The sequence below is a fragment of the Chenopodium quinoa genome, unplaced genomic scaffold (genome assembly GCF_001683475.1).
Source record: "Chenopodium quinoa cultivar QQ74 unplaced genomic scaffold, ASM168347v1, whole genome shotgun sequence".
NCBI lineage: Eukaryota > Viridiplantae > Streptophyta > Magnoliopsida > Caryophyllales > Amaranthaceae > Chenopodium > Chenopodium quinoa.
The window spans coordinates 5308459-5335630 of record NW_018743175.1 but is presented as its reverse complement, the minus strand read 5'-3'; the positions used below and the strand labels follow the sequence as shown (position 1 = coordinate 5335630).

Genomic DNA, 27172 nt, shown 5'->3' with positions numbered 1-27172 from the left:
CCCCATTAATATGTTTGCATTTGCTAGTCTTTCTTAATCCTCCTCCTTTTTTACTGTACATTTAATTTTAGTTATTCAAGATTTCTTCTTGTTTAGAAAGAAGATTCATTCTGTCATTCTGTCATTCTGTCATTTGGATTAAGGTAAATTGTTCTTACTTTTTCCTGAATTTTTTTTTTCCGATTGTTTAAAATCTGTTTGATTTTAATTTTTGTTCAATTGTTTTTATTGGATATCTTAATCAGTGTTTTGCTTGTTAATTGGGTTTCAATCATCAATCCTCTCTTTGTCACAATCGAGAAAGTTTTCTTGTTCACTCTCTCTTTGAAAAATGATTTTCTGTTAAAAGGCATTTTCTTGAATATTTAAAAATACACCTTTTATCTTTCAAAAAAAAAAAAAAGAATCTACACCTTTTAATCTATTTTCACAATCATATTATTTGGAGTTATTACATCTTTCAATAATTGATTTGGCTATTGGATACCTCAATAAGTTACAAATAAATCAAGTGATAAAAAAAAAAACACCATTCTCAATCTTTTTCGCATTATAAATTTTATATTCATTATACATCCACTACTTCATAGTTACGTCCTATATAAGCAGTCAACTTTCATTTTCAGAATACATACGTACAAGCATAGATTATTATGTGACGGCTAATTAATTAAAATAACGATAGTATCACAATCACTAGTTGAAAATAATGCATTAGAAATTAAGATTAGATTATCAATATTACTCTTACTAGTAATTATATAGGGCCCAATTGATCATCTCAGGAAATGATGGTTTTGGAATTATGTAGTACAATAATGACGACATCCTGTGCACACTCTTTCCATTATTTTGGCTGATATTCTACCATTTCAAATCTAAATATAGGATTCCTCGTTTACTCCACCTTAACCACCAAATACAATAGAAAACCATGTTGTCTAGAGCATTATGCTGCTATATTTCCTTTCCATTTGATCAATTTCTTACAACTTCAATAGAAAATTCTACATGTAATTGTGAGTATGTAACACAAAACCTTGGTATAGACATCTTATTAAAGTATAAAATCGCGGCGATTTTATCCATTTTAATAGCAAGTGCTATAGGTGTTACATTTCCTATAGTAGGGAAGAATTTTCCCATTTTACACCCGCAGAGTAAATTGTTCTTCTTGATCAAGTCATTCGCGGCAGGGGTAATTTTGTCCACGGGTTTTATCCATATATTACCTGATGCCTTTGAAGACCTTAACAGCCCTACACTTAAGGACACCCCTTGGGGTAAGTTCCCCTTCACTGGCCTTGCGGCCATGGTTGGGGCGCTTGGGTCATTGATGATAGATGCTATCGCCACGGGGCATTATCGTAGGGCCCACTTCGGTGAGCATTCGGGTTCGGCTGATGGGGTTGTTGTGGAGGAGACAAGTGAGGAGCATGCTGGTCATGTTCATCTTCACACCCATGCTACACATGGTCATGCTCATGGTCCTGGTCCATTGGAAGCGAACTTGGATGGTTTGACTGACTTTGATCGTATCAGATATAAGATTACTTCACAGGTAACTTTTTCAACTGTTCCATTGATTTTCAATCTAGCTAGCATATCATTACTTATAATGCTATAATAATTACAATTGATGAAGTTGGTAGCTTTTACTAGTAGCTGTCAAGTTGTTTTTGCAATTGTGCGATAAGATTAGGTCAAATTCCGTCTGCATCATTTGTACATATCGCCTAATACTCGAATAGGTTAGAGTGGACCATAGTTTTCAGTAGGGAAGGATAAGGCCTAAAGTGGAAAAGGGGGGTACTTTGGTGCTTTGTGGTCCCCAAATGACAAACCAATTTGTCAAGAAAATTACATTAAGTACAATTTCTTGGTAATTATATTACTCATAATTTGACAGAAATTTACTTAAATATTGCCTTGCAGTTAATCAAATTGGCAAATAAGTTCGATTTATAGAGCACATATAATGATGTGATGACTAATGTCTAATGGTTCTTTGCTTATGTACATTTAGGGGAGGGAAACTAGCTAAACTTATGCTTATGTACATTTAGAGTTCTCGAGTAGCTTCTAATGTAGATGATATGTATTCTTGCTGATATATATTCAGGTACTGGAGATGGGAATTGTAGTTCACTCAATTATCATTGGCATATCACTAGGTACGTCTCAGAGCCTTGACACGATCAAGCCTCTCATCGTAGCATTGTGTTTCCATCAGTTTTTCGAAGGCATTGGACTTGGTGGTTGCATTGCACAGGTATGAAGAAGTTCAAAAAAACTTCGTCTCTATTTTTTGTTCCTTCATTTTTCTGACAACAGTTGGATAGGCTGAACTGTCATGTATAAAATTGAAAATCGAATTTGTGACAATAAGAATGAGCCCTGAAGAAAAGTTGTAACACGTTTATCCTTACATGATGGTCATTAACAAGTTAAGCTATTGCTATAAGAATTATAATAGGTTTGATTATCAGAAATGACCTCTCTGCCTCTGAATTTGTCTGCTGGTTTGATGGGATTGAAGGACTTATGTTGTAAATTAGTAACCAGCAACTTGCTAACCTTTCAATCTTTTTCGAAGAATCTTGTGCTTTATTAGCAAGCCTCGTTACCTTCCATTCGAGCTAATAGAAGATTAGAATCAGATTCAACAACGATGTGATTTTCTTAAGCCCTCACCTTCAACATAAAACCACTTTATCTCAAAATAGGATTTGCCTGCCAAAAATTTGCATTTAGTATGCAAATTTTGTATCTGTTGGTTGCTATTAGAGGGAATCAGCTTCCATTCTATTTTGTGTTAAGCATAATCTACCAAGCCTAGATCGAGCTAATCTTTTGTCATATCAGCTTCTTTAAAGCCTTAAATTTTGTCATAAAATTTAGTAACCCTGACAAGAAGCTAATCTGAAGACCACATACTTCCTATGTTTTGCAGGCAGCTTTCAAATCTGGATCCACATTGTGCATGGCTTTATTTTTCTCCCTCACAACTCCAGTGGGAGTAGCAATTGGTTTCGGAATTACAAATGTTTACGATGATAGCAGTCCAACAGCTTTAGTCGTGCAAGGATTGCTAAACTCAGTCGCTGGTGGAATATTGATTTACATGGCTCTTGTCGATCTTCTAGCTCAAGATTTCATGAACTCAAAGGTGCAGACCAACACTAGGCTCTTCTTTGGCGCCAATGTAACCTTGCTTCTTGGTGCCGGGATCATGGCCCTCTTGGCAATATGGGCTTAATTTTTTCCCTACACATAGTTTAATAAAAGCACTGCGCTACATATAGATGTATTGATTCATTGATTGTTTTTTTTTCCTTTTTCTTCCTTTGATTGGGGTTGATTATAGTAATTCTACATTGATGTTATCAACAAGGCATGATTTTTTGCTGCAAGTTGAATATAATCCCTACATCTTCAGTTACACGTTACACTAATAAAAATCATAATTAACTAAGTTTGCATACTACATAATATACTTGATTCCAAATTTCCAACACAAATCTGCTATGTATTGCAGGATTTAGCCCTTTAGGTAGCCTATATTTCTGGTATGTGACTGAAGCTACCTAAATTTGTTAAACTAGTCCAAAATTGAACAACTGTATCGCGAACCACATAACAATCTATATGTTCGGGATAGTGCTTTGTGGAGGTATTTCCGAAGCACTTGTTTGATTATTTCGCTAGAGTTTAGGTTGAGAGTAATCAGTTTTTCATAGATATGATTCGTAATTGTTTAATGTAACACATTTCAAGGTGATGATTCTACTACGGAGTACTCGTATGTCTTTAAGCAAATACAAAAGTTGTTCCTTTTGTTTGGTCTAACACAGAATCTAAAGGGTCCGAATTTAAGGACAAAATGATAAATTTACAACCTTTAATTTAATATTGTTATGTAGAATATTTTTTCTCTGAAAAATAATTGGTTTTTTAATTAGTCCTTTTGTCAGATGCTGAGCTTGCCAGATCCTATAAAATCCACCTTGATTAGTCGTGTTCACATGCGTGGTTGGTGCTAATATATATATATATATATATATATATATATATATATATATATATATATATTTTTTTTTTTTGCATTATTTCTATTTTTTTTTAAATGCATTATTTCTATATTTAGTTACTTTATACTATATTTTATCATTCCGCTCTCTTACTTTAAACCCCACTCAAATTATTTTATCATTTCTCTCTCTTTCAGGGTCCCCACTTAAATAATAAAAATATATTTTTTCTCTCTCACATATTTTCTCTTTCATTGTCCCCATCTTACTTTTACTATAATAATTTATTCACTCACTCACTATATTATATTACTCTCCTAAAACTCTGTGCATTCCAAAGTGATGCAAATAAAAAAAGAGGGAGTATTTTTTAATCAGTGATTAGTACTTACTTTGTTTATTTTTAGTTGATATATTTCTTTAATCACGTTTGCCAATGCATAATTTCAACCATTCATATCTTTAATTACCGATAAGCAAAAATTATGAAAATTGATATTTTGAAAATATATATCAAGATCTCACGTGACTATATTTTTCATTACATATAAAGCACAAAACACGGTCAAGGAGGAGTGTGTGAATAGTGTTAAAGTCAAAACATGTCAACTAAAAAAACGGAGGTAGTATATACGTAGTATAACGGCAAGCAAATCAATATTTGAGGCCAACATTATATGATGATACAGTCGTTGAATTCAACAAGTTTTCTTAATGAATTTTTTTTTTAATCTGATTTGTGGTGAGATTAATGCTTATTTGGAGTCGTCACTTCGATGATTAGCCAGATAAAACTGGGGATGCAAATCGGGCATAAACTATTACCCAACTCAAGCAAATAAGGCCTTACACCAAACAATAAGATCACATGACGAAAGTCCACAAATCAACGAGAAGGAGATTAAGTATTGAAAACTATATTGTTGCGTTTAAAGAGACTTATCAATGTAACAAGGATTTAATCCCTTCGATCCTAAATAATACTTTGTGCAAAGTACAAAGTAACTCGTAGATCGTCTTTTGGGAATAGAATTTAAGAAAAAGAGTTAAAATAACACGGTCTTCTTTAATTTTTACTAGTACATGCATTTCTATGCATGGTATCAATAAACAAAAATAGTCATTATCTGAATTTTTAAAATCTTGGGGTGGGGGGGGGTGGTTGATTTACACTCCATTTAAGATGGGTGATGGTAAGTTGGTAAAATTACGTGTAAATATGTAATATGAGAAATTTAAAAGTTAATTATTTCTAAATATAGATATGTTTGGACATGAATTTTTAAATTGGGCAAAATTAACAAGCACTAGATTCCTTGTTAATACAAATGTTATACCAAATAAAATAAGAATATCTCGACAATTAACTATTTTACAAGTGATGAACCTAAGCTAATACACGCTTTTCAACACATTTCACTGCTAATAACATTTACTTTGATAACTTAACATGTGTCCATGAACACACGTCAGACAAACCGTTATGTACAACACGAAATTACTCGACTTAAGTATTCAATCTAGTTTATGTTGCAAACTAGACATACTTGACTAGTTGTTAGCACTACTAGTCACCCCAAACAAAATCAAATCAAACAAAACAATCCTAATTAAATTCAATCTAGGTTGGCTAAATACTAATCAAACATAGTTACATATATATCATCATATCAAATGCAATCTTAGGTAAGTATATACCCCTCGAGGGAAACGAGTTGATCCAAGCACCAAATCTTCCAATTTTCATCAAAAATACACATATTTTGATTTTATTTTCTTGCTAAAAATATTCAAAATAATTACATTATAAATATTTTTATACACATTTTTTTTCCAACCAACGTCCTCATTTTCCACGAGGTCGGGCAGCATAGACTATAAATACAGAGTAGAAAACAACGAGTAAACCATGTCAATTCATCACACTAATCTTCACTTTCTCTCTCCTCAAAAACCAGAGATCTCATCATATTCTCTCTCTTCTTCTTCTTCTTATCAATTTCATCGATCGATTAATTTTCTCAGAAATCGATTAATTTTCTCAGAGATCTTCAACAATGGCGGCGGAAAAGAGTTGGGTGAGGTTAGTGACGGCGCAAACGCCGACGAACATTGCAGTGATTAAGTACTGGGGAAAGAGAGATGAAACCCTAATTTTGCCGATTAATGATAGTTTGAGTGTTACTCTTGATCCTAATCATCTTTGTACTACTACTACTGTTGCTGTTTCTCCTGCATTTCATCAAGATCGTATGTGGCTCAATGGCAAGGTATTGCTATGATTTTATTGTTATTGTTGGAAAGTTGAGCTTTCTGGTATTAAAGTGTAATTTTTTGCAAATTCTTGTGTTAATTGAAGAAAAATTGAAATTTGCAAAAAATTGGTAATCATATTACTAATAGCTGGCAAATTTTGCATATGAAATTTGTATGATTTGAGTAATAATTTGCAAGTGTTTTTTTTTTAATTGCTGTAAATTAGAGCTATTTGGAATTAATGTGTGTAATCATTTGGCTTGTGTGTTGATTGAAGAGTAATTGATAGTGATATTTATAGTTGGTTAGTTTTGCATTTGAAATTTGTATGATTCACATATGATTGCAGAAATCTTAATTTGTTTCAAATGTACCAAATTTTTTGAATTAGGATAGGTATTAGTGTGATCAGAGCCTTTTTTTTTTTTTTAATTAACATTAGCCTTAATATTTTTTTAGCTCAAATTATCATTTGAAAATTGTATGATTTGATGGTGTTGCAACTATGAGTGTATAATGTTTGGTAAATAGTAATTGCATAGAGTTTGATTTTCTTGATCGCAAGTTGCATCATTTAATGTAATAGTTACATTTATTCTAGAAAAAGAAGCTCAATTTTTGTTGTATTGGTCTTCTTTTTGGGTTAGTGTAGGAGATTTCCCTAGCTGGAGATAGATTCCAAAATTGTCTGAGAGAAATTCGTAAACGTGCTAATGATGTTGAAGAGGAGGAGAAAGGCATTAAAATAGCTAAGAAGGATTGGGAAAATTTACATGTGCATATTGCTTCATACAATAACTTCCCCACTGCTGCTGGGCTCGCTTCTTCAGCTGCTGGTTTGGCTTGCCTTGGTAATTTCTGATGTTTCTTGGAAATCATTTCTACTTTATGATAATCTGTTGTTTGGTTCACAGTTCATCTTCTGTATTCCCTACGGTCTTAAATGGTATGAGTATGTGACATTTCTAGTTTGGGCTTTTGTTTTTTGTAGATTTAGTTAGTTGAAGTTAATTTTCCTTATCACAATTCAGGGGGTTGTCTATGTTAGTGAATATGGGGTTTGGAATGGGAGTCCAAATCATATTAAGTGGGCATTTCTATTTTTATTTTACGGAATTGGGATGGGAGCTTGGAAACAATGTTTATATGAAAAGACCAAATTGCCATTCAGTAAATGAGAAAAGAGGCTAGTTGTAGATACTACTTATTGCATTTTCAGTCACCCCTTCCCCTTCCCCTTCCCACCCTTTAATTTTCCAAGTCTCATTTCCTTTATTCAAACACCCTGTTAAGGTTACCCTTATGAAGGGTTCCACGTAATGACCACGTGAAGTTTAAAGCGAAGGATGGATATAATAAATTTATGCAAGTTTCTTAGAAATAATATTGATATGATGTGGCCTATCATTTAGGGAGGGAGGAAGTATTTGATTCCAATTCTACCTTAAGCTCATTTCCATGCATGTTTATTGAATGTTTCCCCTCACGGCTATTAGTTATTTTTAGACTTTCTAATGTTTTCCTTTAGATAGACTTCTAAGAATCTAATTGTACTAAAAGTCAGTTATGTCTATGTTCGCAGTTTTTTCTCTAGCAAAACTCATGAATTTAAAGGAAGATCAAGCACAGCTTTCTGCCATAGCAAGGTATTCAATCTATTTTGAGGTGCTACATTTTGCATGTACATCTAAGACAGCTATGATATATGTGGCTCTGTTCTACAGAGTATTTATTATGAATGTGCAACAAAATATTTTAATTATTGCTTGAATTGTTAATTTGTAAATTAAATATTTTACAGACAAGGTTCTGGTAGTGCTTGTCGCAGCTTACATGGTGGTTTTGTCAAGTGGATCATGGGAAACGTAAGCTCTTGTTATAATTATTCTTTCTTTCCTGCTGGCCTATCTTAAATGTCTTGCTTGGATTTCTACAAATACATAGAAACGTTTTTAATGGTATACTACTTTTATCATCCTAGCTATCTTTTCAATCAATTAATCAATCAATCAAAGCCTATCTTTTCCCAAAGCTAAATTCTATGTTACTCGAGCACCTATGTCTGAGTTACATAGTTGAAAGAAAAGTGGGAAGCATGAGGAATTATCTTTTAGTTGAACAGATAATGGACCCCTAGACTGTCAATTAGAAAGTTGCTAATTTTAAACCCTAACAATTACTGTAAAATGGAGGGGCTATGTCATTTCTTATAACACTTGGCTGGACTGTCAAGCTACAAACAGACTGTGAGTTTAAAAGCTTTAGGGCAGTAAAAATTGAGACAGCCCTGAAGAATAAGTTAGAAAACCATATTGAAATTAGAGGATTGTTTACTTATGTAGTTATGTCAAGAGGAAACATTTTTACTTTCATGTGATTTAATAGTGTTGGTGTGGATTACATGTAGAATGATGATGGAAGCGACAGTTTTGCAGTTCAAGTCACAGATGAGAAGCACTGGGATGATCTTGTCATTTTGATTGCTGTGGTATGTAATATTCTTTGAGTGGTCATTACTATAACCATGCTTGTTCTGAAAAGTGTTATTCAAGTTACTGTTTCTTGATTTTTCTCTCTTTGGTTGAACCTGTGGACATTATATTGGTTAATTTTAACCAGCTTTTCTCGCCATTAGCTTCTCCATCAAAATCTGCTGTTTGTATATAGTCTGCTCTGACCTGAGATGAAACTTTTGATATAAATATGTGCAAAATGCTTGTCTTTCTGCATGTTTGCTTATGGTGTGTTCCTTGCAAGTATGCTATGCAAACTAAAGCCTTACTTTCTGTTGATTTGGCATCTTCCATATGTTTGTATATTGAACTCTTCTGTTCCAATTATAGGTCTTTGCTTACACAATCTATGAAATAATCCCGATCATATACTATACAGGTAAGCTCTCGGCAAAAAGAGACAAGCAGTACATCTGGGATGCGTGAGAGTGTTGAGACAAGCTTGCTGCTGAAGCACAGAGCACAGGTACTTGACTTCTTCATTTCAGTCACCAGATTTGTGTAGGGATTCTAGCAAGACCCATATCACCACCTTACTTCTCCTAGTGCACAGTAGAATTTTGGCAATAAGAAACCATATTGATGAAGAAAATTCCAGAAATCCAATTGTTTAGTGGTCTATAAAGTTTGTTTTAGCAGGGAGTTGTAAAACCTTTCAATCAACATCATTGCATCATTAGAATTAAATAATGTTAAATAAGTATCTAGATGTCTGACATGTTACCAAAGTGCTTCAGCTCCCTTCATTCTCTAGTAACTGGTGCTGAAGCTTCTGTTTCTTGTAAACTGCTTATTTTTCTTAGTTAGGAGAAAGGCTATGCAAATTTTCTCAGTGACTTTTATTTCCCTGCCAATGGTGGGTACCACCACCCTGTTTGGTGGTGTTATCACTAATGTCTATATGTACTTTCCAAGTCTCTCAGTTCTGTGTTTACCCCTTTCTACTCCCTCACCGCCTTTAAAAATGATCTATTGATCATTGTTTACCACTGTTTAGTTACTTTTAGTGGTTGATTATCTTATGTATTCATGTGTCATTTGACACCTGTGTACTACAATTGTTGTAGGAAATAGTACCGAAGCGCATGATTCAGATGGAAGAAGCCATTAAAAATAAAGATTTTCCCTCTTTTGCTCGTCTTGCTTGTGCTGATAGCAACCAATTCCATGCTACTTGCCTGGACACAACTCCTCCTATATTTTACATGAATGACACATCTCATAAGTAAGTTCCCTGTTGCTTGGTCTTTCAATTAGTAGTATGTTAAGCTTACTATTTATCAATCTGAACACGTTATCACATAATTATATGAATTCAGGATTATTAGCATTGTGGAGAAGTGGAATCGTGCTGAAACAACACCTCAGGTTTGTCTTCTGGCCACATTCTTATATTCCTATTTGAGACAGCTTGAATGCTGCATGCACTAGAAAGTGGCAATACTTACACAGTTTTTCAAAATTTGTTTTTCTGATGTTTACGATCTGAAATTGTTGATATATGTTGGAGGATAATTACATTTATTGTCTATAGGGATTACAAATATGTGTTGTGTGTCGTCTCTGTCTTGGAATACCAAAAAGACTTAATCACTTGATAAGAATTATCCAGAAGGAATATAAAAACCTAAACGTTTATGCTGTTATCGTGTTGTCTTGGTGATTCCTTAATTTGCTGTGAACAAATTCAAACACTTTAAGGTACAATGGAAGATGTGTTTTTTAATCTTGTGGATGAAAATTTGGTACAGAAGGGTAAATTGCATTATAATATATGAAAATAATGGAAATGTGCAACAGGGTATGAATCAAAACAAAATTCTTGGTATGCTTGTTTTACCCTGATAAAAAACTTCTTATAATGTTTTTATGGGGAAAGCTAATATGGAGGGACCTGACTGTCCTCTAACTGATACATGATCTTTGGCTAGCAATGTTAAAGCTAAATTTTGCCAAGTTTAGGAATAGCTATGTTGCTGATTTGAAAGGATAGATAGAATTTGGAAAATAGTCTTTGTGCCTTCACAGATGACAAACTGGATTATCTAATGTTTTACTTCGTAGGTTGTAACTCAAATAGCCATTTTGTCAGCTTTGATTGTATATCTGCATCCAACCCTTAACTTTGACATTGCCCCTCTCTGTATTAGAGAAATTACACGTAAATGTGATCTGAAAACCTGAATGTGTCACATGAATGTCAACTATTATTGTAGTTTGCATGATCTTTGGGATCATTGAGCCACTAAAAAGCCTAGCAAAAATTTTACCTTGCTATCTGCAGTTTTTTCAGTGGAATTCAATAAGAATTGGTGGTTGAACTCTAATTGTAGAGTTCAGCTCTGTTATTTAACACAGTTCAATGAATGTGTTTAGTTTGTATAAAAGCCATATTTGACCCGGATGTTTTCGGGCTGCCCTCATTTTAACTGCATCGACTTGTTGGTTATCAGTTGCCACTTAGGAACGCTAAGAATTGCTGTAGAGAGCTAGGGACTGTGCCTTTATCTCTTTGGCTTAGCTTGGCTTTGGCTTTGGCTTTTTTTTTTTGTCAAGATGTTTCTAAAATATCTATGTAGGATTGCCCTGGTCATAAAGGCTAAACTGTTCAGCTGATAGTTTGTCTGCTTCAGAACTAAGTGATCATCTATTTGCATATTTCTTATTTTCTTGTGAGGCTGTTGTGTAATATTTTCACTATAGCTGTTTTGTTAAGAAAATTTACATTGGTTTGGCTTTATCTACAATATTTTAATATCTAGAAAATTGGCAGGTGGCATATACTTTTGATGCAGGACCAAATGCTGTCCTAATTGCACGTGACAGAAAGACTGCTTCTCTGCTTTTGCGACGGATGCTTTTTCACTTCCCCCCTGGTGCCGATGTTGATCTGAATAGGTAATGTACTTGCTAGATCAGTAGATTGACTATGTTATGAAGCAACCATCATTTTATTCTTGTGGGAATAGCTTATCGATTTCACTAATCTAAACCTTGTTTGTGTTCTGTAGCTATGTTCTTGGTGATAAGTCTATTCTTCAAGATGCTGGGATTAAAGACATGGAAGATGTGAAGTCCCTGCCATCACCTCCAGAAATCAAGGATGTCAACTCCAACCAGAAGTATGCTGGAGACGTTAGTTACTTTATATGTACAAGACCTGGACAAGGCCCTATTGTGCTATCAGATGAAAGTCAGGCTCTTCTTAATCCAGAAACAGGGTTGCCAAAGTGAAGATGCTACGCTCTCCTTCCTTCCACAAATATGGTTTGTTGGCCTTCTAAACACTTGTTATGTTAAAAATCATTCGTTGGACATGACAAAGAAGTAGCAATTTCACATGTATCTCTTGATCACAAGCTATTTGTTCGAAGGAACAAGTAGCACTGTGAAGTTCTCTCACGTGAGCCTCATGCTGCTATAATATTTGATTTAGGCATTGTAGTGTATGCTCTTTTAGGGTGAAACAAATTAGGATTTGAGATTTTTATCCTGTATTGAGGTTTGGATGTTGAATCATGGCCATGAGAGAATTTGTTTATGATTGATTTTTTTAGTTTATGCTATTTTAGGGTGAAATAATTTAGGATTTGAGAATTTGTATTCTTCCACAAAATGAAAAGAGTACTGTGAGGAGGGTGCCTAATTACAAAACAATAAGATTGAGAAACTGTTTATTTATAATCGATCACCCATATGGGAAACAATGTCACAAATTACAGCTTAATTCAAAACCTGAAGAAGTAAAGAACCATAATCATATTATACATTAATGATCTCTCTATATTAAGCTTGATAGGGTTTTTCAAGAAGGCACAATAGCTAAGTAGCTGGGCATACAATTAGATCATTCTCGAAATTTGGCGGAGTTGCAAGTATTGGATTTTTGCTGAAAAAGTTAACAGGTTTTAAATCAAAACCTGAAGTAACTGTTGGCATGACGGGAAAATCCTCTTGACATGGTATGTGATGGAAGCCTAAGATGTACCAAAGTACAATATCCTTATTCTCTATAGGTCTGCCCCTGCAAAACTCGAATAATATTTGCAAATTAATTAGGAACCGAATGAATATAACTTATGTTATATACTTTGTACATGTTTACATACCTATTAGACCATGTTGCAAGAGTGTCATCGCCAAACATACGACCCACCAGCCCACAACTCGCTTTGGTTATATGGGGTGACCCATATTTGGTTATTGGTGAATGCCGCCCTCTTTTGAGGCGGATCCTCCAAATCAAGCAAGCTCGCTGCATTAGCACCCGGAACTAGTTTATACCCAACCGGATTTCCAACTTGTGTCTTCTTATTCGGGTTGATGAAATGAAACTCTGATGGCTCATATAGACTAAGTTTGATTTGTGCATCTTTCTCAGTCGTAACAACATTTTTTGTAACTTTTAAGTAACTTTTTCTAGGTGATTTTCCGGGTGAAGTATTTTGTCTTTGGAGATCCACCTTTACAAATGAGTTATTCGAAACATATAAATAGTGTAAAAGTCAAATTGTTCCAAGTATAATAAAACGAAGAGTGAACAATTGGGAGTTGTCTTTATCATATGAATATGTATATAGGACAAAAGATTTCTGTTATGTTGAACACACAGTAAGAAATTAATACTCCGTGGGATTAGGTGGAAATGTGAGAAAAAACATTTCATCATCACAAATTCACAATGGACTGAGTTTGAACCGTCGACGAAGAGCTTGAATCACCACCAGCAAGCTTAATTAGCATTTTGTTAATCAAGCAAAAGTTGAAGATCTTTACATAGCCTCAGGTACTCCTCTAACTAATTACAGATGATTTTTGCTAAGCTACGAGCAACTAACATGGACTCAATTCAAGAAGCAGGATAACAGGGGAGTATTCTTAAACACGCTAACATTTATTTACCAATAATTCAATTCAAGAAGCAGGATAACAGGGGAGTATTCATTTTGATTTTAGATAGATTATTCCTTTTACTTTACTTTCTTACAAAAAAAATCTCATAAACTTTCAAAGCAGCAGTATCAATCGTTCAACAATAGCAACAACGACCAACGGAGCAGCTAGCAAGAAGAAAAGCAAAATGAAGGACGTCAAAATGAAATTATAGATATATTCGCTATCAAAATGAACAAGGATCTAAGGACTACTTCCTTTTTCATTGTAATTCTTGTTGGTGATCGGGTATGTTTCGATTATAATTAAGAAATCATAGAGTTCGCTGTAGGTTTATTGCATATTTCAAAAAACACTAGGAAATCATGATGTTGTGAGTTACGCGGTATGTAGTATGCATATATAAATATGTGTTTAATTTGTATTAAGAGTATAATAGACTAACTATAAAACAAATTGATATCAGGTGACATGGATTACATCGCTCGCTACGACAAGCTCATCAGGAGGAGCCATAGTTCTATATGCACACGATAAGGGTAATTGCTTGGAAACACCAGGTCCTTGTGGTATGATCATGGTTTCAATTATAGTTGCCTTCATCAGTTGGATACTTATGACAGTATCTGCCCATATCTTATTTTGGACTTGGGCTTCTATTTGAAACTATGTATGTATACAAATTCTGATCTCTGTTGTGATGATGTAATTAGTATTAAGTGTATTTTTAAACAAATTAGCAGGTTGGATTGTACTCGTATAAATTAGCTAGTACTACGTATTAGTGTTGTATTAATGAAACCTGAGTGGTGAGTCACTGAGTCCATCTGGTGACATGGAATAGTGGGTTACAAAATATGACTAGATGTTTTATGTTTTATATATGTTAATCGGCAAAAAAAATTAATGGCTAAATAATACACTCGTGTCTTTAGTTAAGACACTCTCTTGCAAAGTGAAAGTGCTAAAGCTAAGCAATTGATTTGTAACATACCAAGTATAAATATACAACCCATATAATAGAATATACTACAAGCCCAAAATGTAAGCCCAGTCTCATAATCACTTTATTACACACTATATAGTTACATTTTATTAATTACATATTTAGTTTTATAATTACTAGCGCGGGTAACGCGCGCGATGCATACGCCATTGCTAACCATACCCAAAGAGTTTTTTTTTTTGTTTTGTCTATGTCATAACTTTAGTTGTTGTCGGCGTTAATAAGGGGAAAATACGTATCGAAATATTTTAAATGTATAAATGTTCAAACACACTATTTTTAAGAGTTTAAAAACAATGAGGTATTTAACATTATATCATCATCATTGTTTTTTACAAAGGTTAATTGAAGCGCACTAATTATGGTAATCAGCAGCTTCTGAGGTAAGTTGTTGTTTCTTTCAGTAATCATCATATCCATTTCACAATCTTGCGGTGTTAGGAAGGAAATCAGAATTTTATGTATTGGATCTGGAAACAGAGAAAATAACAAAAAACCCTGTTGCCGTTTTGTTGAATCAAGGTGCTTACACTGTTTGTTTAGGATCCAAGATCTATGTTGTTGGCGGGCAGTCTTTAGAAAGTAGGATCATTCCTAAGTTTATTGTTGGCGATCACCACATTCACTTGGGCGCATCCTGTGCTGAGCTGATCATACCACAGGACGGTAATATACAAACAACTGATATTGATCCTGATACTGATGCTAATGCTGTTGCTCGTAAAGGCGGATTGGTTGTAAAGTCTACTAGGTTTCAAGCTGCTCCTCGTTTGCTGCATCCTCGCTTTGCTCCATATTCGACGGTAGAATATATATACCTTTACACATTCTGATATAGGCCTCCTTGTACAGGTGTTTGATCCTCAAGTTGGAGAGTGGAAGGACTTGCCATTCCTACCATCCTCCGAAAGGCATTAACCTCTTCAGCGTGCTGTGGACTACCTAGCATCATAGGCTTGTAATGCATGTCAAGTGTATTTCTGCCCTCTTTGCTTTTTATCCTGCTACTGCTACTTGGGATTGTCTCGCACATGATTTCTGGCCCTGGTCTCAGGCCCACGACCTTGCTCGACGATGTTATTTACTTTCATAGGCAGAAAAAACCTGATTGCCTTTCTGCCTATGATCTGTCCAGCAAAACTTGTTTGAAGGTTGCGTACTCTGAGTATTTTCCTGCCCCCTATTGCATTGCTGAATTCCTTAGCATGCTTCATTTGGGCAACAATGTTTTGTGCTTGGCCAACTCCTGTAAATCAACCACTCAAGACCAATCTTCAGTTCTTTCTATTCAGAGTCCAACGTACCTCTCCTGAAGAGGTGCTCGTCACTCTTGTTGGTGGCAAGTGCTTTACCTTTGATGGCGAGATCAGAGCCAAACATTACATCCTTCTTTAGGTAATTTCTCCTGTAACACCAAACAACAAGTAGTACTACTATATATTGATATATGTTTTTGGTTCTAGCAGCATCTGTCAATGGAAATAGAATAGAAACATCGGTTTATTTTTGTTGCTAATGTGTATGAATTCACTCCTCGATTACTCAAGTAGTATATCGACCAAGACTTGATCTAGTGGTAAGATTTGACTTCACAACTTAATTTGGGTTGAAAATTGCATGTAATCTTGTTGTTGTGCAACTTTTTTTTGTTAAATGGCCTGATTATAAGGTTATTATTATTGGATGACATACAACTAGATGAAAAAAAATGAAATAATATTATCAGAAAAAACGGTATCACTAGTATATTGCATGTGAGCCATATCATTTACAAAGCCTAATAAAAACTTCCATCTAAAAAATGGTTACATAGCCAAATAAACATAGAACTAGTAGTAGTTTCTCGAGCAACATATATCTCCATCGTTTTTCACCTTCGCCCTGTGCATGTATATGTGATGTCAAGCTTCAAATCAAAGCTTAATTAGTGTACCAACTTAATCTAGTATGCATGTAAAATACTCTGATCTTTTGTCTGGTATAATGGTCACATATACTTTGTATTGGTTTAGAACGTGCAAAAAAGTTTGTCGCGTTATATTGTAAACCTTTGTGAATGTATTCCATATTATTTTTTCTATTATATACTTTTTAAATTAATCTAATTTGTAAAATCATGGTATCCTTCATTATTCAAAGGACAATAAAAATTAGACAAAGGGAGTATATAAATAATAAAGATTGTTCTTGACCATCAAAATTCATACAGAAATGACTGTTCTTGTATTAAGCTTTTGTAAAATGAGTGTATATATTGTATATAAATGTATAATGAATTATTATTACATATTTTCATCAAAGAAAGGAAAAAAATGCCATAAATTTCTTGGCAAACAATGAATTGTGTTTAAAAATATATTTTCTTTGTATCAACTTTATACTTTACCTTCAATTGAAGAAATGAATTTCCTATATATATTGATCCAATTCTTACCACCTAGTAGGAAATAATATGAATGTGTTTTAGCTGGGTAGAAATAACTATACTTTTTGTTGTTGTTGTTGATAATGATGGTGATGATGTGGTTCGTCTGGCTCAAAAATCCGGTCATGGCAACTATGATCACAAGGGTATGGGCAGTCTATCATCTGAAGCTGTCTCCTGTCGTAAAACCAGTCTGCAACTGCCTTTGCTATTCTCTGCAAAGCATAATAATTGACACAAGACTCACTTCAGTTCCCTGTTTTGTTATTCTTCATTAAGTTAGCAAATAACAATTGGATTAAGAAAAAGTAAACCACTTTATACCGTTTTGTGCAAAACTGGGGAGTCATGACTAAACCATGTTTCCTGCAATTCTGTCTGGCAGTGGGCGTAACACGAATTTATGAACAATCCTCTAGATGGTGACTTTCCCAGTTTACTCAGAGCAGTTAAGAACTCGGACCTAAAATCTGATGAAACTAGTAATGTCACAAGATTTTACAGGTATAATATTTGATACAATCAAAGGAAGAACACTAGAACAGCAGAGGTATATTGAAGAGTTCTGTGAACCTTGCATGACAGTAAGCTGATTAGTTGAGCAATTCTTTATGTCAATCTTGCAGTCAGACCAGAAGCCTTGAGGATCGGCTACAACGGGTGCCAAAATGTTCTTTATCTGAACACAATTGAGCCACTTCAATCAGTAAAAGATTGGATTTATCAATACTAAAAGACACCCTTATAAATAATATTACAACTGAATACTTTCTGCAGTATCTACTAATGTTATATGCCAGTAAAACCAAATGATTCTATTTCTTGACTTCTAATTACCATACGAGGCTATTATCATACTATGCGTTAACAGGTTAAGGTCACGATAATCAAAGAGAACAGGATAGTACAAGATTGATATCTCATCTAATTGACATTATTTCAGGCAAAGTTCCAAGCAAGAGAAGAACACCAAACCTGCCATCTATCATATGCTGCATTTAGTATAAAGAGTGGTGTCTTGATCTTTTTTGCCATGTATTGTGGGAAGAAGCACTGAAAAACATCAATTCCGTGCATCAAATAAGACTGAAGAACTGAAGCGATCATGACTTGTTGACTCTAGAGAAAACCAGAAACATGAACTTACCAAATCAGGTCTTAAAGTCCTGGTGCAAGATGCAGGCAAAGTCCTTGCTGAGCCCTGATCATATATGTAGAGAATCAGAAGAAAATGAGAAAAAATTCACAGATATTAACATTAAGTAAAGGGTACATTCCTAATTTAAACTAGTAGAGTATTACATGTAATTTGACTATCTGATCAAAATAAGAAGCAATATGTGATGCTCCGGAGACGTCTTTTCTGTTACATCAAACATAAAGTGTGTCAAGGAAAACAATCCGAAGGCAGGACATGAAAAGAAAAACAGTTTTTGTAAAGGCAGTTTTTGCTTACACATTGATAAAATAGCCAGCATCTGAGAGGCACTTTACCCTAGCACTCACAGGGAGATGAGCTCGAAAGCTATCACAATGTAAAATGGAAGTCAATCCACCAGCTGAACACCCAGAAAGAATAGCCTAATGCAGCAACTTTTTTCAGCAGTCACGACAAACACGTGTATGTAACGCAAAAGAAGCGAGGAAAACACTTAAGCTTAACAATACATAGAGTCATACATTTTTAGCATTTTTCATTCCCTTCAGTAATAAATCCTCAATAACAGCATGCCAAATTCTAGCTCCGCGAAAGTGAAGCTTAGTAATCTATAAACAAAAGAAATTTGAAAAAGAATTCATCAACAAATTCATGTAAATGAAAGCATAAACTAAAGATATGTTAGGTAATAAATTTACAGAATTGACAGCTTCAACGTCTCCTGTAAATGAGGCACCATCACAGTATCGAATTTTAACTCTGTTCCAATTATAAAAATCTGAAGAAAAAAAAAAACAATTTTTAAGTAAGTTCAAGCTTTAAACACAACTATAGACTATAATTCATTGCATGAAAATTGGTGAAACCTGGATTAAACATTGGATTATTGCCCAAAATTCCAGAAAATGCAAGCTGCTTTTCCATTTTCCAGGATGAACCCAAATGAGAGTACTTTCGTTCGAGGCATGTTGTGATATTGTTACACCAACCTCCTCCCTGAATAAGCAAATACAAAGCTGGTAAATCATCCAAACAAATCCATCCTATAAAAACAAGGTGTTTTTGTTTGAACAAGCCAAATTTTATCTCAATATTATATACTAAGCCTAGAAAATCATAATATCACCTCATTAAATTGTGTTTTCTAGAGTTGAATTCATTGAAAATGCTAAAAATGTTACTAGGAAAACTCATTAATATATAGTAGGACTAACCTCAACATGAACCAACCAATTATTAACACCAGTTCCATGTCCTCTATGTAGGTGGTATGCAGGGGCACTACCATCTAAACAAACTGCATAACATTACATTTGACAAACAAATTAGATTGTACAATCACAACAACAAGAATAACAACCACCTAAGATTAAACTTGATAATGCAGCATTTGAGAAGGTCACATATATAATTCTTTCTAAATTTAACAAATTATACAGCCTTCATTGGATACGCTCAAAGTATGACAATTAATTCTGAACAAAGAGTGTTGCACGTAGCACGTAACACAACTTGTACCATGCTACTCACCAGCTCCTTTAGCCACTGCACTTCTGACTTTTGTAATTCCAACATATAAACTTTCTGTTTTCAGAAATACACCCATGAATATTAGAAGCTTCATCCATTGTTGGATTGTTCTGAAGGTCATTCTGCACATTAAAAAATAGACATTGCCAGATTAATATAACTATAAAATAAAATAAAATAAATTCTAAAAAAAATGCTACTCCCACAAAAAGGGATATAAAAGGATATAACTTGCAACAGTAGCACTGACAAAATCAATCTTTCACATGATTGATGTGGTATTGAAATTCCTTAATTTCAACACTGTCAATAACTAACATCATGACATACATATAACTCGAATACGTATGTAACAATAAAAAGGCAGAGGTGATCACAGGTCGAGCCGGACTTTCTCAAAATAAAGCTGGTCCGAAGGGCTAAGTGGTCAGCTAGGCTGGGCCTATCTCCGGACCAGAAATTCTACCCAAACCCGTTATAGTTGGGCCGATTCGGCCTCGAGTCTACCACTAAAATAGCCTAAAATGTACATAGCCCATGCCCATCGACAAAGGAAAGAAATTAAGAAGATGACAAATCAAAACATTCATCACTCAACCCAAAACAGAACCAACAAACCCATTTTACAGAATTAGGTTGTTTTCACATTGTAGAAAGAACTCAATATTCTTTACCAATTCTGTAATTTACCTAAACCCAATATCATCCAAAATCGAACATTATAAAACCCAGAAATTTCCCAGAAAAAACAATAAAAATACAAATAACAACAAACGAAAGATTGAAACTTTATGGTAAAAGACAGAAGATATGACAGTATATAGATGATTAGTATATAGTAATGACAAATATACCTTGAATATTGTAAGAAAAAAATAAAAAAACAGAGGAAAAATAATTACAAAAATAATAATTGTGATTACCAAAAGGGTAAATAAGATTGAGAAAAGTTAAGTATATATATAATGAAGTTGGAAACGGCGGAAAGCTTTGGCAATAAGCCAATTCCAATAGGATAGAGAAAGAGAAAGAGAAAGAGAAAGAGAGAGAAAGATGGTGTACCAAAATAAGAAAGAGACATTGTATTAGAAATGGAATCAGTGCAACACTTTTTCTTTATTTTTTTATTTGTAAGGTTAAAACGTAAGACGATGACATGAGTATAATTTGGGTTTGAATTTTGGTGCAAAAGTGCTTAACCCTATGTTGAGACATTTATTCCTTCTTTAATGGGAAGGGAATAATCAATATTAGCCCCCGTCAAACAATTAAGTATAGACACATTAATGGATTCGTGCTTTTTTTTTTTTTTTTTCTTTTCTTTTTTTACTACGGTTGTAGTATAAGCAGCTATCTTATACGTGTATATAACTAGTAATAATAAAGTAGTTTTGTCTAATTGTAAGAATTAATGGATTAATAACTGTTATGATAAGGACTAAGGGATCAATAACTATTAGCTTAGCAAAAATGGATTCATGTATGTAGCTTTCAAAAGTAATGAGTAAATAAAGAATATACTCGGTAGGAGTAATCCATAAGTTTAAGGCATGAGATATATCATTTTAAATAACATTTTTTCATATTTGATACACCGGTTATCATTTGGATTAGAAGTAATGGAATAATTTCTTATATTTACAGCTAAATAAATGTGTTTATCTTGCCAAGGTGACAACACATATTAAACAGATGAGAAAAATCATGTATCTAATTCGATTTAAAAATTCAGATAAGATATCTCATTTTTCGGGATAAATTTTTTAATCCTAACAAAGATTAAGATAATCATTGACTTATCACTAAGATATTCTTGGTGTTTCCCACCATCAATTAAAGCTATAATTAGTGATTTTGTCCATCTCAAATAAAAACTATAATGTTTGGTTAAAACCCCACAAGATAAACAAGATAAACAACAATACAACAAGGTGGATCAAATAGTATTAGATAATCATCAAATTGTTAAATGGTGATTATGCCTTTTGACATTATTGCACCCAACAAAATTAACAAAACATGCATACATTGCATAGCATAGAAGATTAGAAGCACCAATAAATGCGTGATATATGGGCATATTGGAAATCTGATATCTGCCAGTTGATTCATCAAGTTTTATATGACCAACCTATGTTTTATGGGCCAACCCTTAGGTGGGGCCCTTTCCATATCATATCTTAGTAGTGACATTTTAACGAAATCCTAACTACATTAAGTCAGTTCAAGTTGCAGTTTCAACCACTGCATTTTATGGCCAAAATCACTTGTAAATTACTTCTATAATGTACAATTAAATTTAATATTATTGTAGCATATATTGTAACACTAACTCATTCCGAAACTAGTTATCTCTAGCAATTGTAGTTTGAGATAGGCAAGTTTGAATGAAGGTAGTAACAAGTACAGATTAGAGGAATATATATAGATTTTAAGTTTTATTTGACTCTATTTGACCATTTGTTACATATTGGATATTTATTGTATATGAGGAAGCACTAGACCTCAATAAACATCGATTAGATACAACTTATGGCTACATACATTGTGTAAGATATGTATAAGAAAAATTATAGGAAATAGTTACGATAAACATAAACAACTGTAACAACTTGATAAAGATAACGACAAGGTAACTTGATAAAGATAACGACAAAGTTGGCAGCATCAATATTATATACAAAAAATAATGACAAAAAAGTAATCACTATTACCCTTGCTACTTGCTTTACTAAATATTCAAATTGATCCAATACATCTAATTACACACCACACCATTACAATCACTATCACCATCACTATTAACCTAGTGTCAATCATATGAGCAATTGAGCATTCAAGCATTAATGTGGAAGATATGTAAGTAGTGAGCTAATTGGATACTCAAGTTTGGGATACATCTACATGATATCTCCTTTCAAAGTACCATGTGCCTTGTTTTTATAACATTAAACATCTTCAAAGAAAAAAGGACTTTTGATACAATACAACCCATTCGATCTTTTGCCTAATACAACTTCATGAAAGCACTATAAAGCTATTTTTGTCACCTAATTATTATGGGACTTTAAATTATATGCTTTTATTTACAAAATACCTTTTTAACAAGTGTCTTTCGCAAAATTTCTTCAAAAGTAAAGTGTCATTCACAAATTATTCTTAAAGTTATGATTTTCAGCATAAAGTTCAATTATCCATTTTTTTCATATAATATAAATCCAAATAGATCAAATAATGTATAGTGGTACATGATGAATGATAACTTAAGTATACAATTACAAGACACTTTCACTTATTGTACAGCTTAGTTGCCTGCCTTTGCCTAAAATTATATATGATCAGCTTGATACATATATTAGACATGCTTATGCATACATGATTGTGATGAAATATGTTGTGTTTAGTATAACTTCTTGATCCATGGAGTTGTATCTTGTATCCAGTAATATAAGAGATGATTCTATGTATATTATTCGAACACACGGTTGTGACAAGTTTTGTCACAAGGGTAGGGGCAATCGATCTTCTGAAATGGTTTCCGATCATAGAACCAGTCGCCCACTGCTTTTGCAATAGTCTGCAAGAATATAAGGTTGAGAAAAATGTTATGATGAACAAGTATCATTAAATGAGAATTACGCACTTTTGTCCAAAATTAGTTGCCACATTATCGTAACTTCTAGTAAAATTAGGATACATTATCAATTTACTAACGTAATATACCATGCATAATAGTTGTGTTATGTCTATTTCTCCTTATCTTTTCTTATGCAAGAACCTAGCTTTTCGGAAAAATGATCATATAAGCCATAATTTTTAATAGAATTTTTTTTTAGTATCCTTAAATAATATAGGTGACTAATAGTTAGTTTTAGACTATGCGATTATATATAAACAGGGGAGTCTGAGTCTCATCATACCGTGCCATCTAACAAGGGAGAGTCATCCCTTAGCCATGTCTCTTGGGTTCCTGATTGGCAATGGCTGTAGCAAGAGTTGATATACCACCCCCTAGAGGGTGAGTTGCCGAGGGATGATAACGCGGCTAGGAAGTTTTGCCTAAAGCCTGAAACATTGTACAAAGTTCAAGTTTATAATTGTGTCAATCTATAACTAATAGTCAATCATTATTTATTAGTACATCAAAGATAATGCTTTTGTAAGAAAGTAAATTCATTAGCTTAATCTGCTTATTTCTTTCTCTACATCTCTTGATTGGTTTCTAATACTTGAGTTTGTTCCAATTTTTATTTAGTATATCTGAGTTACTTACCATGCATTGTTTGGAGCTGACTGTCTGAACACTTGAGTATATCAGCCTTGCAGTCGCGCCATGTCCCATGACGATCAGCAACACCTGGTGCCAACGTATTCTTTATCTGCAGCAGTAAAATCATCCTGAATTTAATTCAATGACTTTGGCTTCCTTATAAACCATGATTGTCTTAACTTAAGTCCCTTGTTCGAACTTATTTTGGTGTGAACTGAGCTTAACTATCCCTTATATGTACTTATACAGTTACTCTTCATGAAACTTATACATTACGACATTTTTTCTAAGGCAATGCATATGAATATTGTACTTGTTTTAGGTAGTTGCTACTTTTGCCTATCTTTCTACATTAGGAATCCTTCGAACACATGGTTTGGAGAAGTTATTTTCACACAGATTTACATTCCACAATAAAATCAATTCACCAGTCATTTTCTAAGAAAGTGTATAGGATGCTTTTGATTTCTACTTTATATCACATGCCCTTGTTCAATTATTAGCTCAGCATAAAAGTTCACAATTATAATACATATCAAAATGACTTTCAAAGATGATCACATCAAATAGATTTCGTGCAACATTTAAGATTTTTTTTTTTTTTTTAATTGGCTCCCAAGTGTACCTTTCACAATTAGAATACAGATGAGGAGAACTGAAAAATACGAAGTATATATGAGCAAACCTGCCATGAATCATAAGCTGCATTCAGTAAAAACAGCGGTGTTTGGATCCCCCTTGCAGCATACTCAGGGAAGAAGCACTGAAAAATGGTTGATACTTTAGTCCTTTTATTAAAAATACTAAAGCTAATACATACCTTGCTTAAGAAAAATCAATTATGCTTACCAGTTTAGGATCGAATTTAGAGGTGCAGGATGTAGGCAAGTTTTTCGCAGATCCCTAACATAAAAACACGAACAATAAAATTCTATCAAAAATGAAAATAAAATTCAACTTTAATCTGTTTAACAAACTTCGGGATGGAGAGAACAATACATGTGTAGTGACAACGTCAGCAAATACTTCTTGAATATGTGATTCTCCAGAGATATCCTTGCTGTAAAAAATGACCAATTTCAGTCAGTTTTCAGAAAAAAATTCAGAAAACTAATGTGAAATGGTTAAAGAGATTTCAAGAATCCTACGCGTTAATGAAGAAACCGGCATCAGAGAAACATTTCACTTTGGCACCGGAAGGTAGCATAGCTCGGAAGTTATCACATTGCAGTATGGCACCTAGTCCACCAGCAGAGCACCCACCAAAAATTGCCTGCATTTACCAAATTTTTAAAGTTTCTTAGAGTATCAGTAGTAATTTGTAATGCACAAATGTCAATCATAATAAAATCATACATTTTTAGCATTCTTCATTCCTTTAGCTAATAAATCATCCAAAATTGCCCTCAAAAGTCTAGCTCCTCTGTAGTAAACCTTAGCCTTCTGCTCATTATGACATCGAAAAAATTCAAATTAAATTGTTACAAAATACGAAATATACATCATAAATAAGTTTGGACAATGATATAGTTGAAGTTTTAGAATTTACATACTGGATCAACAGCTTCAACATCTCCAGTGTAAGATGATCCATCACAGTATCGGACCTTAATTCGATTCCAATTATAGAAGTCTAGCAATCACAATAACGCGTCTTAGAATTATTATTATTAACCATATAATAGAAGCAGAATCAAGAAAGTTATACTACAATCTACGAAGTATATGAATATTATTAGGAAGTGGACATATACTACCAGGACTGTACTTTGCCTTGTTGCTTAGTATCCCTGAGAAAGTATATTGTGTTGTCATTAGCTTAGACGAGCCTAGACGAGTTCTGGTACGCTCTAGGCAAGTCGTTGCATTGTTGCACCATGCTCCTCCCTAGCCAAACAAAAAAAACCCAAGAGAAATTACATATACTACACCAAACATCCTATTACATACATTGTGTATTATAGCACATTGTTACAATTAAAATGAATTGGTGGCCTTTGCAGCTAATGCTATGAGACATTAAGGTTGCGTACATCTAAACCTTCAAAATCGTGATTTTGCATAAGTACTTATTCTTTTAATCTGTCTCGTCATCATCATGTGCTCCATAGCAAGATGCTAGTCTAACCTACTAGTAATTTAGAGGCCTCGTTGTAATAAGGTTGCGTGCATCTAAACATCTAGTACACTATGCATGCTAAAACAACGATATTGTATATGAAATGGTTTTTTTTTTACTTTTTTACATATGTAAATAAATAATTGCCATATAATATAAGGGTACATACCTCCATATGAATCAACCAATTATCAATGCCAGCACCAAATCCCTTGTCAAAATGGTAAGCTGGTGGACTCCCATCCAAGCAAACTGCATAAAATTACGTTTTTCTTACAAATTTAGCTTTATTTAAAAAAAATCTTTATTATTACAATAACACCATCTTACAATGTCACCCTCGCGGGCTCACACATTCCTCTTAATATCGAGAGGAAAGATTTGTATAAAAAGGAGCCAATGGTAAAACTACATTAGCTAATCATCTTAAAGTAACACCACATCGACAATGTTACTATAACAGTAAGTCGGTAACTACGACTCTACAAGTTTAATAAAGCTAGAACAAAAGAGTAAAAGACAGTAAATTCACTTATGACTTACCACCTCCTTTTGCAACAGCATCTTGAACAAAAGTTATTGGAACTTGAAAACCATTCACTCCCAACAACATTAGAACACAAACTAGAAACTGAAACCATATTGAATAACACATCCTGTTTTCACAACAAAAACACAAAACTTGTTAAATTTTCCAATCAAAATTCAAACCAAAAACAAATCTATGCATAATCTATTTCAAAGGAAATTCAAGCTTACTAATATCATAAAAAAGATATTTGAGAAGAAAATTACTAAATTAGCTAAAAAAATTAGTCTTAAATTAAGGTAGAAAAAGTACTTGAAATGAGGTTTGCTTAATGAAGCCATTGGAGCTTAAAGGAACATGTAGTGCTCACTATATAAGGAAGTTGCCTAGAATAATACAAAAAAAAAAAAAAAAAAAAAAAAAAAAAAAAAAAAAAAGATA

General features: G+C 33.6%; 4 protein-coding genes across 10 annotated transcripts; 2 read left to right on the top strand and 2 right to left on the bottom strand.

Moving 5' to 3' along the window:
• The first annotated feature begins 199 nt into the window (after positions 1 to 199).
• On the top strand, positions 200 to 3487 carry LOC110732716 (zinc transporter 1-like). The gene is made up of 3 exons (XM_021912705.1): positions 200 to 1561; positions 2123 to 2272; positions 2954 to 3487. The coding sequence occupies exons 1-3, from the start codon at positions 935 to 937 to the stop codon at positions 3257 to 3259; spliced, it is 1083 nt and encodes a 360-aa protein (XP_021768397.1). The 5' UTR covers positions 200 to 934; the 3' UTR covers positions 3260 to 3487.
• A 2448-nt stretch (positions 3488 to 5935) lies between these two features.
• LOC110732714 (diphosphomevalonate decarboxylase MVD2, peroxisomal-like) lies at positions 5936 to 14551 on the top strand. Of its 2 annotated transcripts, XM_021912704.1 has the most exons (12): positions 5936 to 6301; positions 6940 to 7138; positions 7870 to 7933; positions 8089 to 8152; positions 8695 to 8775; positions 9180 to 9266; positions 9868 to 10025; positions 10120 to 10168; positions 11574 to 11698; positions 11812 to 13586; positions 13817 to 13981; positions 14160 to 14551. In XM_021912704.1, exons 1-10 carry the CDS (start codon positions 6089 to 6091, stop codon positions 12032 to 12034), a joined length of 1263 nt encoding a protein of 420 aa, XP_021768396.1. In that variant the 5' UTR covers positions 5936 to 6088; the 3' UTR covers positions 12035 to 13586; positions 13817 to 13981; positions 14160 to 14551. The 2 variants fall into 2 exon arrangements, with proteins under 2 accessions (XP_021768396.1, XP_021768395.1); XM_021912703.1 differs by having other exon boundaries at positions 11812 to 13981.
• Positions 14552 to 15134: 583 nt separating this feature from the next.
• LOC110732713 (pectin acetylesterase 8-like) lies at positions 15135 to 20760 on the bottom strand. 5 transcript variants are annotated; one of them, XM_021912702.1, is made up of 14 exons: positions 19814 to 20589; positions 19498 to 19580; positions 19150 to 19279; positions 18982 to 19061; positions 18805 to 18891; positions 18581 to 18705; positions 18427 to 18487; positions 18272 to 18325; positions 18100 to 18177; positions 17698 to 17803; positions 17449 to 17594; positions 17187 to 17339; positions 16052 to 16104; positions 15135 to 15945 (listed from the first exon to the last, which is right to left on the bottom strand). In XM_021912702.1, the coding sequence occupies exons 1-13, from the start codon at positions 19941 to 19943 to the stop codon at positions 16066 to 16068; spliced, it is 1272 nt and encodes a 423-aa protein (XP_021768394.1). In that variant the 5' UTR covers positions 19944 to 20589; the 3' UTR covers positions 15135 to 15945; positions 16052 to 16065. The 5 variants fall into 5 exon arrangements, with proteins under 5 accessions (XP_021768394.1, XP_021768393.1, XP_021768392.1 ...); XM_021912700.1 differs by lacking the exons at positions 15135 to 15945; positions 16052 to 16104 and adding exons at positions 16419 to 16580; positions 20737 to 20760 and having other exon boundaries at positions 19814 to 19935; XM_021912699.1 differs by lacking the exons at positions 15135 to 15945; positions 16052 to 16104 and adding exons at positions 16419 to 16580; positions 20668 to 20725 and having other exon boundaries at positions 19814 to 19935.
• Positions 20761 to 22984: 2224 nt separating this feature from the next.
• LOC110732712 (pectin acetylesterase 8-like) lies at positions 22985 to 27172 on the bottom strand. Of its 2 annotated transcripts, none has more exons than XM_021912696.1 (13): positions 27044 to 27172; positions 26746 to 26858; positions 26372 to 26454; positions 25841 to 25970; positions 25637 to 25716; positions 25440 to 25526; positions 25232 to 25356; positions 25083 to 25143; positions 24933 to 24986; positions 24769 to 24846; positions 24087 to 24192; positions 23734 to 23879; positions 22985 to 23390 (listed from the first exon to the last, which is right to left on the bottom strand). In XM_021912696.1, the coding sequence occupies exons 1-13, from the start codon at positions 27070 to 27072 to the stop codon at positions 23283 to 23285; spliced, it is 1200 nt and encodes a 399-aa protein (XP_021768388.1). In that variant the 5' UTR covers positions 27073 to 27172; the 3' UTR covers positions 22985 to 23282. The 2 variants fall into 2 exon arrangements, with proteins under 2 accessions (XP_021768388.1, XP_021768389.1); XM_021912697.1 differs by lacking the exon at positions 27044 to 27172 and adding an exon at positions 26962 to 26983.

Coding starts and splice junctions, on each gene's coding strand:
- LOC110732712 (XM_021912696.1), bottom strand. CDS start 27,072: ATGGCTTCATTAAGCAAACCTCATTTCAA. Junction 26,455..26,745: donor TGCTGTTGCAAAAGGAGGTG/GTAAGTCATAAG, acceptor AATTTTATGCAG/TTTGCTTGGATGGGAGTCCA. Junction 25,357..25,439: donor GAATGAAGAATGCTAAAAAT/GTATGATTTTAT, acceptor TGGTAAATGCAG/GCAATTTTTGGTGGGTGCTC.
- LOC110732716 (XM_021912705.1), top strand. CDS start 935: ATGTTGTCTAGAGCATTATGCTGCTATATTTCCTTTCCATTTGATCAA. Junction 1,562..2,122: donor GATATAAGATTACTTCACAG/GTAACTTTTTCA, acceptor ATATATATTCAG/GTACTGGAGATGGGAATTGT. Junction 2,273..2,953: donor TTGGTGGTTGCATTGCACAG/GTATGAAGAAGT, acceptor TATGTTTTGCAG/GCAGCTTTCAAATCTGGATC.
- LOC110732713 (XM_021912698.1), bottom strand. CDS start 19,943: ATGTGCAGAATGACCTTCAGAACAATCCAACAATGGATGAAGCTTCTA. Junction 19,581..19,813: donor TGCAGTGGCTAAAGGAGCTG/GTGAGTAGCATG, acceptor AATGTTATGCAG/TTTGTTTAGATGGTAGTGCC. Junction 17,340..17,448: donor CCCCAGTTTTGCACAAAACG/GTATAAAGTGGT, acceptor TATGCTTTGCAG/AGAATAGCAAAGGCAGTTGC.
- LOC110732714 (XM_021912704.1), top strand. CDS start 6,089: ATGGCGGCGGAAAAGAGTTGGGTGAGGTTAGTGACGGCGCAAACGCCG. Junction 9,267..9,867: donor TGCTGAAGCACAGAGCACAG/GTACTTGACTTC, acceptor CAATTGTTGTAG/GAAATAGTACCGAAGCGCAT. Junction 10,026..10,119: donor ATGAATGACACATCTCATAA/GTAAGTTCCCTG, acceptor ATATGAATTCAG/GATTATTAGCATTGTGGAGA.